This window comes from Denticeps clupeoides, chromosome 2 (assembly GCF_900700375.1).
Source record: "Denticeps clupeoides chromosome 2, fDenClu1.1, whole genome shotgun sequence".
In the NCBI taxonomy this organism is placed as follows: domain Eukaryota; kingdom Metazoa; phylum Chordata; class Actinopteri; order Clupeiformes; family Denticipitidae; genus Denticeps; species Denticeps clupeoides.
The window spans coordinates 30216165-30229490 of NC_041708.1; the positions used below are offsets into that span (position 1 = coordinate 30216165).

Consider the following 13326-nt stretch of genomic DNA (forward strand, 5'->3'; position numbering starts at 1 on the left):
ATGAACTGTCAGTAGCCCTCACATTGTATCCAGACAGGGAGGTCCTAACCTAACAAAAAAAGCTGACTCTGCACAGCATCCAATGAACAAGAAGGAAGGGGAAAAATAGGCAGATTCCCGTTCACATTTCCGTTCCTGAGCTGTTGATGTCTGCTCAAATACTGTAGGTGTGGGATAGTCCACCAGAAGACCTCCTATTGAGCATTACAGTTTAATAACAAACCCATACAGCCCTCAGAAACGAAGGTAGGACAGATATGGTAAGATACGCCTTCAGCCATCCTCAGCTATGCTCTAAATAAATCTGCACATTCAAGGAAGTGGACCTTAGCCTATTTAGAATGCGGACAGTGTGTCACCATCAGGGAGAGGCAAAGCAATAAACCCACTGGCAAACAAACCAAACCATGTTTCGGCGTGTTTTTCCTCCCTTCGCCTCATGCGAAGAATCTTGCTGACCCTCCTCATTGGCCGGTTTAAGCGGTGATAGGGAGCCTATTATATTTCATCCAGCAGGGCCAGCACACACAGACCATGACTCATTCTGGGTGTATTTCTAAACCAGCGTGGAAGCGGAGGAGTCTTCCTCACACGAGATGACAGCGCAGCACATTTCGCCCCTGAACCCCCCCCGCCAGGCCCATCGCAGTGTGATACAAGCACTCAGGAAAAGCTCAGCTATACGCTGCAATGAAGGTCATTACACTTCCTCAACCTCCTTTATTGTAAATACATAACAAATATAAATACTTCCTGCTCGCTGAGAGACAAAAATCTAGTAAAGGACACGGATGCCTTGGTGCGATGGACCAATAATATCTCAATAATATGTCATTAATCAGTAACATGGCCCAAACACTGAAATTTGTCAATTAAAATAAACCTGATCTTTGCTTCATAATTATTGTAACCACACATTTCTGAATATAACCACTGAATATAAATCATTACTTTAATTAATTGTTAATATTAAATAGTCATTGAAAGTTTGAAATAACAATGATGTTGAACCCACATCTGCTGATGCACTAGCTACTGTACTAGTGTTAATCTGGCCAGGATTTGTTGCTTCTTTAATCAGTGCAAAGATTTCCACCTCTATTAAAATAATTGAAATTGAAGTTCCTCTGTACACGTGTGCAGATATTCCATTCATTAATGGCCATTTAACAGTAGCCTATTAAATAAATCATAGATAACAAGAGTGCTAGTGCAGGGCCTTGACCTTGACCATGAGTGAATTATTATTGTAGCATAGGCTGAGAGTTAAATACACGAACGGCTGTTAAAGCATTAAAAAGGCATCCCGGTTCCATCCAGAATCTCGTTGTTGAACTGTTGCTAAGCAACATCATTCAGCCAAGTAGTTTGCAGATGCTTGTAAGTTGTCACACAAAGAAAATACAGAGGAAAATACGATACAGAGGATTGTCACAAACGAGCCTCCTAGAACAATCACATTGCACAATGCCTCTCGTACAATCACAATGCAGAAGTAATGTCCGTGTCTATGCTGCTGGCACACTCCTGCCACGACTCTTGGAAGGGCTGAGACGTCCGCCCTACAATAATTAGTTTGCAAAACTGTCAACAGGGGTAGTCAGCCGTGTGCAAGCAAATACAACAGGAAGATAAAAATGTAACCAAGATGCATTGGAATGAGGTATACACACACACACACACACACACACACACACACACACACACAGCTATACTGAAAATACCAATACAGCTAATGAATACATGGCTTTTTAGAAGGTTTACAAAAAACTCGTCTGCAGGATCCATACCGGAACATTGCGAGTGCAGCGTGCACACACACACACTGGGGCAGCGGTAGCCTAGCGGTTCAGGTAATCAGAAGCGGTTCAGCCCCGTAATCAGAAGGTTGCCGGTTCGAATCCCGATCCGCCAAGGTGCCACTGAGCAAAGCACCGTCCCCACACACTGCTCCCTGGGTGCCTGTCATGGCTGCCCACTACTCACCAAGGGTGATAGTACCCTGGTGGGTAACACACTCGCCTATGGGCCAGAAGACCCAGGTTCATATCCCACTTACTACCATTGTGTCCCTGAGCAAGACACTTAACCCTAAGTTGCTCCAGGGGGGGACTGTCCCTGTAACTACTGATTGTAAGTCGCTCTGGATAAGGGCGTCTGATAAATGCTGTAAATGTAAATGTAAATGTGATGGGTTAAATGCAGAGGACACATTTCACTGTGTGCATCGTGTGCTGTTCTGCTGTCATCACAATGACAATCACTTCACTTTATTTTTAAACAGACAATTTAGAGTCGCCAATTTGCCTAATGCATATGCCTTCAGGCAGCAAGAGGAAACCGGAGAACCTGGAACCATGAGGAGACCTTGCTAACTCCCACGCGCCCAAATTCTATCTCACAACCTTGACAATTGTATTGAACCAGTGTAGCAGTAGCTCTCATATCTTAAGTAAAAAATACAGCTCATCATCAGCGTGGAGAAGGCATCAATCCCGCCAAGGGCGACGATATGTCTGTTCATTGTACATCCAAGGACCTGGGAGCAGGTTAAAATAAAGATGTGTTTCAAGCCAAATCAAAAGACTCAAGATCTTCTACATCAGACGGGGGGTTCCCACTCCTGCTCCCGAAGGCCCCAACACTTCTGTGCTTACGTGACGCAAATTTAGCTAAAAAAAGCCTGAGATCCACTATTGTGTATTGACACACTACCATCTGCCCTCATGGACCTTAATTTAGAACCAAATCCAATCAGAGACTTTGTGCGTGTGAGGACAACAAATAGATTTTTGGGCTAAAAATCGAGAGAGAAAAAAAGCGGACGGGCGTGCGATGTTTTTCGGCACCTTTGGGATCGGTTGTCATCTTCTCAGACATCAGCCGCTTATTCATAAACGCTGTTGTCATGGTGAATTCCAGGCTACATGTGCACAGTGGCTGATCGGCAGACGGGGGAATGCAGGGCATTGAACTAAACCTGGTCGCCTTTCAGGCGCCACAAGGCCTGAAGTCTACCAGCTTTTAATTATCTAGCATTTTAAAAAAAAAGCGTCACTACCGACAACAGTCACCCAACACACATCCCATTAATCCATGAATGGGATTAAATTTAATACAACTATTGTGTCAGACGTATGACTTACGGGTAACCTACCGTATCCAGGACACATAAACACATTTAAATAAGTCAAGGCTGGCTTTTCTCAGATAAATACTGCGGTAAATACTTTATAATACTATTACATGGCATGCATACACATCCGTGTGTGAATTTGTCAGTCAGTCAGTTTCCAGCAGCTTGTCCAGATGAGGGTCGCCAAGTGTGTATTTGTGTGTTTAAATATTTTATTTCACAAACATCACACACACATATATATAAAACACACACACACACATATAAAAAAAACACACGCAAACACACACACACATGCACACACATGCACAAATATACATATATACATACAGACACACACACAGGCATACACACATGCACATATATACATACACACACAAAAACACACACACACATATATATATATATATATATATATATATATATATACACACACACACACACACGTACATATACATACATACATACACACTCACACACACGTTTCCTGAACAGCACAGTCTGCCACGACTTCTTACCCATGACGGCAACCGAGACGTGGTCAAACTTGGCTTGACGCTGGTCTCCTCCAGCTCGAAGAAAGCCAGCGCTCTGCTGAACCTGCCGCTCTTGCTCCCGACGTTCCTCCTCCAGAAGAAGAAGACGGCGAGGGCGATCAGAAGCCAGCTGAAGCTGAACTCCATGTATCCCAGAATGTAGATGGGGAAGATGAGGACGAACGTTTTGGCGAACTGCCTCCAGGTGCTCGACAGGTCCCTGGTGTTGGAGGGCGGCTCGCACCTGACGTCCTTCGGCCGCTCGGCGGACGTGCCCTCGCCCGTCGTCATCCCCGGGCTGCTCCTCCGACGCTCCAGACGAAACGAAAAAAAAAAAGAAGGAGAAAGAAGCTACGCAGAAGCGCGGTGCCGCGCCGCGGGTGAACCGGCCGGATGAGGCGTGCGCCCTTCTCCACAACTTATCGGGCGACAAGCGCAGCGAGGAACGCGCCGAAAGTCAAGTTCCCCCATCGTCAGGCTCCAGCTTCAGTCCCGCTGTCGTCCGACCCCGGCCACCAAAGACCGAGCGCTGCGTGGGGGGGAAGAAGGGTCCGTGTCCTCCAGCGGTCCGACCAGAGGAGTCTGCTGTCGCCTGCTGCCCGTCACCCTCCCCGCACACTCGCTCCGGGGTCCGCTTCCTACACGAGGTGTCGGGGCAGCGCGACCGCGCCCTCTGGTGGCGGCCAGGCGCGGGTGCAAAAACCGCTGCCGGCCGAACGAATGAGTGGACGAAAACATGAATGGATGAAAATGGATGAAACTACAGTACAGTAGTTTAAGATGAAACTACAGTACAGTAAGTTTGGACGCACCTTCTCATTCACTGTGTTTTCTATAATTTCATGACCATTTACGTTGGTAGATTCTCACTGAAGGCATCAAAACTATGAATGAAAAAGTGGAGACCTGGCCTCCACAGTCACCGGACCTGAACCCAGTCGAGATGGTTTGGGGTGAGTTGGACCGCAGAGTGAAGGCAAAGGGGCCAACAAGTGCTAAACACCTCTGGGAACTCCTTCAGGACTGTTGGAAAACCATTTCAGGTGACAACCTCTTGAAGCTCATCGAGAGAATGCCAAGAGTGTGCAAAGCAGTAATCAGAGCAAAGAAACTAGAATATAAAACATGTTTTCAGTTATTTTACCTTTTTTGTTAAGTTCATACCTCCACATGTGTTCATTCATAGTTTTGAGGCCTTCAGTGAGAATCTACCAATGTAAATGGTCATGAAAATAAAGAAAACACATTGAATGAGAAGGTGTGTCCAAACTTTTGGCCTGTATTGTATATTAGTTAAGCAATGTTTCATTTAGAGTCACAACCGACTAAGGTATTTTTATGGCCATTAGCTTGCAGTTCAGTTACATTTATCCAAAGCGACTTACATAAGGGTTTTAAAATGTCTATCATTAAAATCGCTCATTTGCTTCACTAGGACCCGATCTGCAAAAACCATTACTTTAATAACTCAGAATCCAAAAAAATTATATGTAGGAGGCCTTATGAAGTATTTCCTAAAAAGGAAGGTTTTAAGCTTGTGTTTGAAGACCGTCAGTGACTCAGTGACTCATATATATTTACATTTACAGCATTTATCAGACGCCCTTATCCAGAGCGACTTACAATCAGTAGTTACAGGGACAGTCTCCCCCCTGGAGCAACTTAGGGTTAAGTGTCTTGCTCAGGGACACAATGGTAGTAAGTGGGATTTGAACCCGGGTCTTACTCACTAAGCTACTACCACCCCTATATCACCGTGTTGTCTTAACAAGATAGAAAATCTTATATCCAGATATAGCCAGTTATTGTAATTACATCAAATAATTTTTTTTTTGTTACATACACAGTCATACACGGTATGATATGCAGTGAAATGCTTTTGCGTCTGCTATAGACCTCAATATTGCAAATATTGCAAGTATTCATGTGAACCAATATGCAAATATTGCAAACAAATAAGTTACACATATTTTATGTTTTTAAACATAAAATATGTGTAACTTATCACTTCAGTTTAGCACTGTGCATGAATCTATTCCAACATCTTCGAGATTGTTCCTGAGTGCCCTTCACACAGATGCCTGTTTTCGACAATCTACACACCGATCGAGGGTGTCTCCATAGTGACCGTCTCGCGTTGCATCTATTGCTCGTCTCTCGGCTCTATGGTCTGTTGTCAAGAGAGCATGACGCAGTTGCCTTGGCCTCTTGGTAATGCGCATGCGTAGTTGTACTATTTGGGTGTCATGGCGGTACATGCTGACAACACAAATCTGTAGAACTTGTGGATTATTTGCAGATGAGGTTGAAATAGGACCTTAACACTATGCATCCCGGAAAGGTAATAGTCATTTGATTTTTTTCCCGCCTTGGAAATGATATTAAATGTTTCCGTTTCGTGCAGTGGGCCATACTTGTTGCATTAGCGATATAGCTAATTAAGAATTAAACCAGTGAGAGCACGCAGACTGGCTTGACTGCTGGCAGGATCATTCAAAGCAACAAAATTATTCAATAAGGCACGATGTCCCCCCAGATCTCCCCCAAATAGTTTTTACATGTCTAGAAGCCTTTAATACAGAATAGAAGAGCATTACCTGCCTTCTGATATGTTAAATATGTATGTATGTGTTTGCTTAAAAGAATCTATCAAAAGAGGACACTTGGAAAACAGATGACCTAATAAGGCACATGCAGGTAAACATACATTTGTGGATTTATGTTTATGTTAATATTGACACTATGACTTAAATCATTTATGTTACATTGCTAGGGTCATGGTTATGAAGAAGACAACACCAAAAGAAGACACAGGAAGCATGAGGAGGATGAGCGAAGACATAGGAGTGGCGTTTCCACAGAGCGTCGACACAGAGAACATGTGAGGGAGGACAGAAGAGAAAGAGACAAGCCAAAAGAGAGGGACACTACTGGAGAAAGAGACAGAACAAAACACAGAGACAGAACAAAGGTCCAAGATCAGGAAGGGCAAAGAGATAAACCTAGAGAAAAACCTGAACGAGATGATCGAGACAGAGAGAAAAGGAGAGAACAAGACAGAAATAGAGCTAAAAACAATGGCAGATACGGAGAGGAAGTCAGACACAGTCACAACAGATTGGCTAAAGAAAGTAAGCATCAAGATAAGGAAAGAGAACAAGAGCGAGTTAAGGACACAGACAGGGACAAAGAGAGAGAAAAGGAAAAGGAAAGAAATAGAGTTGAGCAAGACAGGGAACAGAGGGACAAAAAGAGAGAAGAGGAGCGTCGAAGCAGAAAAGATGGCAGTGCCGTCGGGTCCGAAAGAGAAAGAGTGCATGATAGGAGGGAGCGACACAGAGAGAGAGACTTCCTAAAGGAGACTGAACACTACAGGAATGGACAGCAGGGTGACAGAGAAAGAAGAGAGCGACATGGCGACCGAGAACATGCCGGCAACAAAGAGGACAGAGGTAACTTCCCTCAGAATTGCCTCTCTGATTCAGCAAATGAGATGTCATGTAATGTGAGGATATTTCACTTCTCAGAATACAGGGAACAGCGCAGGAAGGATAAAGAAGACAGAGAGAGGAGGCACAGAGAGAGGGAGCGCCATGTAAGATTAACGTCACACTTATCTGTGAACTGCGTGTGGAATGAACCTCCCCTCAAGGTCAGAACAGCACGGCTGCTGAGTATTTTCAATCAGCAGCTGAAGACTTCACTCTTTGGAGAATAATTTGACTAACTTGTAACTTTCTTATAGTCTGACTTACGTAAGAAAAACTACAACCGAGTGATGTGAAATGATTTGTATTCATGGTTTGAGACCTAGTGAGATGGTAACATGAAAGCACATAGTATGGTCGCTCTGGATAAGGGAGTCTGCCAAATGCCATAAACGTAAATATAAATCTGTGCAACAAAGCATCAAAAAATATTATCATAGTAGCCATAACTGCTGTGACAGACTTAGATGTACAGTATTTAGAATATCTACTGATACTTTTGTCTGCTTGATCAGGGAACTGGCGAGAGTAGGAGGGCTGATGGTGAAAACAGAGAGGTGGAACGGAGGCGCCATCACAATGAACCAAAGGCTGATGGGAGCCAAGAGCAGGGCAAGGACATGGAAGAACGGGAGAGACGGCGGGAGAGGAGACACAAAGAGGGGTCACAACAGACAAGAGGCACAGACAAAGCAGCATCAAGGCGAGAGTCATCCAGCAGACCTCGCGGAGACAAGAGAGATGATGAGGTGATTGTGCACATTGGATTCATTAATTCCGTTTCATTAATGACTGCCTTTGTGCAGGACACCTTCTTTTATGTTAGCTCGAATCGCCCTGTCTTGGACTCGCTCCACGAGGCTGACGTGTGAGTGTTGCTCTGTGTCTCTCCTGGTGAAACAGGGTATTGTGATGATACAACACCAGTCAACCAGGAGATCAAGTACCAACCATTTAAGTGACCCAGAGATTCCTGTAAGACTCATGTTTTTAAAGAATCTTTGGGGCAGCCTTTAAAACATTTTGATAATCTGAGACTAAATCACTCAAGCAATAATGTGGCTAAAATATATATCTTTTTTATTGCAACTATTTGTATAATATTTAAAAATATATATTAATATTTGACATTTAAATAATCCACATATGTATTGTTATTATCTCTTTTCATCAATTTGAGCTGGTTTAGTCTCATATTGTGTTTATTATCTGTGAAATATTCTTTATATCACGACCTTGTGGATGTTATTGGTTGAATTATTTATTGTCTCTTGGATGAAGGCTGAAAATGAGGAAAACGAGAAAGCACCTAATGAAGACTATGAGACTGAAACACAAATAGAGTATGAGGAGGATTTTGAGGTAGGATGTTTTCAGACAGTAATGATATTAAAGTATAATTGAATGGAATCATAATGCTCGAGAAATCTTTTTTTTTTTTTTTTTTTTATTCTTACATTGCATGCATTAAAATGGATTATTTAACACCGTTAGAACCTGGTGAGTAGTACAGCTCTTGTGCTCTCACCTTCCGTCAAACATACACAGAATCTCTGTACTCAGTGTACTTATCAATCTCTCATGCAAGTTTCAAATGTTGATTCGTCTTGCTTATACTAATTCATCTTAAGGAATATGAAGAGGATTTTGAGGATGAAAACGGACCCACTGAAGAAGAGGGAAGGGGACAGGAGATGAAGGAAGAAGTGAGTTCTCTGGAGAGAGAGCAGATCAGAGCCATCCAGAGAGCCATGGATGCAGAGAATGAGAGAGTGGAAACTGCACAATTGCTTCCCAGGCCAGAGGTCACAAAACTCAGGCAAAGTAAGTTGCTGCTGTATCCACATTGAGATCATCCTATCAGTTTCTTAGCAAATATTTTTTTAAATGACAAATTGGGCCTTCTGTAGCATTGCTTTAATTAATAAGATATTGTGAAATGGACGTAATTTGTTGGATGTAATATGCATGTGTGTTTGTTACTTTTTAATAATTGTATTTTCAGCTGCAGTTTCAGAAGGTCGACCAAGCAGAGCTCCCAAGACGGGGAGGTTTATAGACTTTGTGGCAGCAAAGCATCGTGAGGTCAGCAAGAAGGTTGCCAGCCGGCAGAAGTAGGTGTTTTCCTCATAGTCATTAACATGGTGGTTGCAATCCTGTAGTAAACCAAAAGTCCATTTATTCAAATCCTCTTTGGTCTAAAGGACAGTGTGCCCACTTTCCTTATCTTCTATTCTAAGCTTAAATGTTTTCTTTCTGCTGCTGTTGCAGGAAACGCAGTGCTGAGCTGTTGCGTCTGATCGATCTAGATTTTTCCATCACATTCTCGCTCCTTGACCTGCCTCCTGTCAACGAATATGATATGTACATCAAAAACTTTGGTGCAACTAATACAAAACAGGTTTGCATGTTTTTTCACTGATGTTCACTGATAACAAACCTACTATAATAATTATTAAATTTATTGTAATAATAATAATTATTATAGTTGTTATTGTGTATTTATTTTGGTTTAGGCCTATGTCCAGTGCAATGAGGATAACACTGATCGGGAGATTCAGACTGAGGAAACTGATATGAGCGATAAATGGACACAGCATCCACCAGAGAGCAGTATAGCATGTGGAGGTACTGTACATTGCAAAGCCCTTATTTGTGTGTCTTTCCTGAGGTCTTCTTACTAAAACACATGTATCTTTTGCCTTTATCAAAGGACCCGATGTTTCTCAAGAGGCCACAGACAGCTCCACGTTGATGAACATGGACTCTCAGAGACTGCTGGCATTTCTGCGCTCTGCCTCACAGGTACCTAGACTTTGTTTGCATATGCCAGATCTCAGCAAAGACTACTTGTGTGAGATCTAATGCTTTAGCATTCAAAGGAGCAAAACTGACAACGAAAAAATACGTACTTTGTCTTTCAGGTGGTGGCTGTTCTTTTAGAGGAAGACAGAGCTGAACGGCATGCGCTTAACAGGCTACGTACTCAGACTGACTCTCTGTCCTTTAGCGATGGCTGCCTGCAGCTCAACACCAAGCTGCCCTTCCTCCATGGTATTCAGCTACTCAGCTGTGACTGAGTATATAAGTTAGTAAAGTTAATCATTTTGATTACTTTTTAAATCAAGGTAGGCACCAGCATCACACAGTGATTAGAAATTGGGTAAACTGTAGACAAGACGATGCGATCTTGAAACATCTGATATAAGAATGCTCGGGAATGATCGTTGAGTGTGTTCTGCAGGTCGACAGGTCAGCCTGCTGCATTTTTTCCAAGCTCAGAGGCAGACCCTGATCTCCGTCCATGCCCCGGTCACCAAGCCCAGCGCGGTGCGTCTTGACTCCAAAACCATCATTTGCATCTGGCATATTTGGGAACCTTCACGGCCGCAGAAGATCCTGCTGTATGAGTCTGAGGTACCATACTTAGGCAAACCAAGCCCATATTCATGCCAAGCGGACCTGGGAAGATTTAAATGTCATAATCATTTTAAATACATAACTGTCCAACCATTACATAAATATATGAACACGTTGCTGTGTGTGTTTATATAGGTTTGCTGCTGCTGCTTTAGCCCTGGGAAGACCACACTGGTGATTGCTGGGACAGCAGTAGGCTCAGTGGTTTTGTGGGATCTCAGGGAGCCCAGCAGTCTCCACCACAAGTTGAGCGTTGGTGAGAGCGAGTGGATCCTGCGCTACCCTACCTTCTCAACTGGTCAGTTGGGTGTTTTGGGCTTCTGCATTTTACATGGATTTCAAAGGACATAGAGAACAGTCCAGACAACTTTGTAGACAATGCCTTAGGTTCAGTATTCTTACATTATTATGACTGTATATGCTATACTACAAATCTCTTTATTCTAATGTGCACATCATATGTCTTATGTATTTTGTGTTTTTGGGTGGGAGAGCTATGGTATGCAATAGCTCTTCAGTGTCAGCTTCAGCATTAAAACTGACCTCTGCACCTGCCCTTATCTACACAGATGCCATCCTGTCAGGGTCAGGTCACCTGTCCCCAGTTAGGTCAGTGGAGCCGGTCACAGCCAGTACTTCTGAGGTCCTGAGGTCAGAGCTCCCCGTGATGACCAACTATAAAGGTACAGCGTAACCGGAGCACTAACTCAAAACAGCATAATGTAAAGTTGCTTAATGTTAATAACTGTTCATGCTGTTGTCTGAAACAAATTTCTGTTTGGAGTCTAGAGTCCTTAGGACTGTCATTCCAGTTAGCGTCGCTGGATGAAAATGGACTGTTAAACCTGTGGGTGAGTTCAGTTCATCTTAACAATGCACCAGACATTTTTGGTGGACTTTAAGGCCTATTTTGGATTTTTTTTCTGTGCAACATGTGACAATCACTTCACTTTACTTAACAGGTTGTTGTTGAGCTTCCTAAAGTCAGTGAAGCTGGATCACAGACAGATTTGGGTGAGTTTGCATCCAAAAAATGCATTATATTCTTACCATACTCATTTGAGCCATGCGTTTACCTGTCTGATGAATGATTGTGTCCTTGACAGGGCTGTGGCCAGGAGGAAAAGTAAAGCTCCTTCACAGCTCATCAGTGCAAACTTGTGACACAAGGTGAAGTGTGTGGGTTCTGTGTGTGTGTGGGTGTGTTTACAGAAACATATTTCTATCATCTTACCTGAATTCCTTCACATCTCAGGTCTTCTGCACTGGACCGGGCCCAGCCAGGCCCCCTTCAGACACTGCTGTTGAAATTTCTCCCCTCTGATTCCAGTCATTACCTCATTGGCACTAACATGGTTAGCACCAGTTAATCCTCACACAGTATTTACGAGGGGGGATGTAGTTTGTTGTAGTTTGCATAGCCTGTATATTTTTATGTGCAGCAGTATGCTCATTTATGCAAATTAGCATAGCATGCTTAATATATAAGTAAAAGGAATCTATAATGACTAACCAATGATAACTAAATGGCCTTTGTTCATAGGGGCTGGTTTGGCATGGTACCACTCATGGCCTGAAAGCTCATCCAAAGTTCTACTGGCCTCAAGTTCCTGGTTTCAGGCCTGTCCAGGTCAAATCAATAGAGTTCTGCCCCTCCGGAGACCCTTACTTCCTAGTGAGAATATACGCTGGACTTTTTATATTATTACCAATTTTTATAAAAATCTTTTATTAAAAAAAAAAAAAACTCAGCCAGCCGTCTGAGTAATTGAGTGCTTTTCTGTGACCGTGTCTGTATGTGTGCCACAGGTTGGGTGTGGGGATGGCAGCATCAGACTGCATTCTGTGCTAAGTGAGGAGCCTGTCCTGGAGTGGGGGGGCACTTCCGGGGAGGTTGGCGTGATCTCAGCTCAATGGTCTCTGACCCGTCCCTCAGTTTTCTGTGTGCTGGATACAGCGTCCAACCTGCACCTTTGGGACCTGCTTGAGAAAGACCACCAACCACTAATCACAGAAAAGACAGACACAGATCGGTCTGTTAATATTTATATGATAAATCAATATAGAGGATGGAGTAGATAATTGTAGTGAATCTCCATTTAAGCCAAATTTTACTTTCCATCCTTCTTCTGTACTAATGTTCATGTGAAGCCCTGAAGTGACCTTGTTCAGTAACGCACTTCCTCTTCCCATCCCCAGGGTGACCACCATGGCTACATGTGGAGACCCCAGCATACAGAACACATACTCTGGATTAGCACTAGCAAAACATTCAGGGAGGATTGAGATACAGTATTTCAACAAGCGATTCACTGTGCCTACCCCTGCTGATGCTGAGAAGCTCGCAAGCCTAATGCATGATGCTTTTTAATATCATCCTGCTTCATCTATATAATTTGCCCTGCACACAATAAACTTTGATTCCTAATGTCCTGGTAAAGCTGGTAAAGAACAAAGTAATAATGAAAGCATGCTGTTATACACTTGCTGTGCACTTATTATAAACAATACTTCTGTAATGCATACAGAAGTATAGTAGGTGCAAATATAAATACAAAAGCTGTATTCACAAAAAGAGATTAGTGGAGTAGAGGCTTCTCTCAGGGATGAAACAAGTTTTTTTTTTTTATTTAATGCAACAAATATTGTACAGTATGTAAATTTCATTTCTATGAGCATTTGGTCCACATCATTTCAATAAAACATTTTATAATAAAGATAAAAATCAGCACTAACGTTGCAGCGA

At 43.0% G+C, this 13326-nt stretch overlaps 2 protein-coding genes across 8 annotated transcripts in view; one reads left to right on the forward strand and one right to left on the reverse strand.

Annotated features, from left to right (window-relative positions):
* Positions 1–4338, reverse strand: part of esyt2b (extended synaptotagmin-like protein 2b) — a 30311-nt gene extending 25973 nt beyond the window's left edge. For 2 of the 6 annotated variants that reach the window (XM_028970242.1, XM_028970241.1), the window contains exon 1: positions 3655–4331. In XM_028970242.1, coding sequence (XP_028826075.1) covers positions 3655–3963 — 309 coding nt within the window. In that variant the 5' untranslated portion in view covers positions 3964–4331. Of the gene's footprint in view, positions 1–3654 lie in introns of all 6 variants that reach the window. The other 4 variants (XM_028970238.1, XM_028970237.1, XM_028970240.1 and 1 more) reach the window with 4 other exon arrangements.
* A 1255-nt stretch (positions 4339–5593) lies between these two features.
* Positions 5594–13315, forward strand: dync2i1 (dynein 2 intermediate chain 1). Of its 2 annotated transcripts, XM_028970366.1 has the most exons (24): positions 5594–6013; positions 6316–6369; positions 6446–7124; positions 7200–7267; positions 7676–7909; positions 8064–8135; positions 8442–8522; positions 8655–8660; positions 8792–8984; positions 9166–9274; positions 9432–9561; positions 9677–9788; positions 9874–9965; positions 10085–10214; positions 10405–10577; positions 10716–10878; positions 11150–11263; positions 11370–11431; positions 11543–11594; positions 11687–11750; positions 11836–11935; positions 12124–12255; positions 12390–12613; positions 12780–13315. In XM_028970366.1, the coding sequence occupies exons 1-24, from the start codon at positions 5999–6001 to the stop codon at positions 12949–12951; spliced, it is 3231 nt and encodes a 1076-aa protein (XP_028826199.1). In that variant the 5' UTR covers positions 5594–5998; the 3' UTR covers positions 12952–13315. The 2 variants fall into 2 exon arrangements, with proteins under 2 accessions (XP_028826199.1, XP_028826200.1); XM_028970367.1 differs by lacking the exon at positions 8655–8660 and having other exon boundaries at positions 5603–6013.
* The last annotated feature ends 11 nt before the right edge of the window (positions 13316–13326 follow it).

Bases quoted from the DNA above. Each gene is read 5' to 3' on its own strand.
- dync2i1 (XM_028970366.1), top strand. The intron at 7,125-7,199 runs GTAACTTCCCTC...TTCACTTCTCAG, and splicing joins CGGCAACAAAGAGGACAGAG to AATACAGGGAACAGCGCAGG. The intron at 11,751-11,835 runs GTGAAGTGTGTG...TTCACATCTCAG, and splicing joins GTGCAAACTTGTGACACAAG to GTCTTCTGCACTGGACCGGG.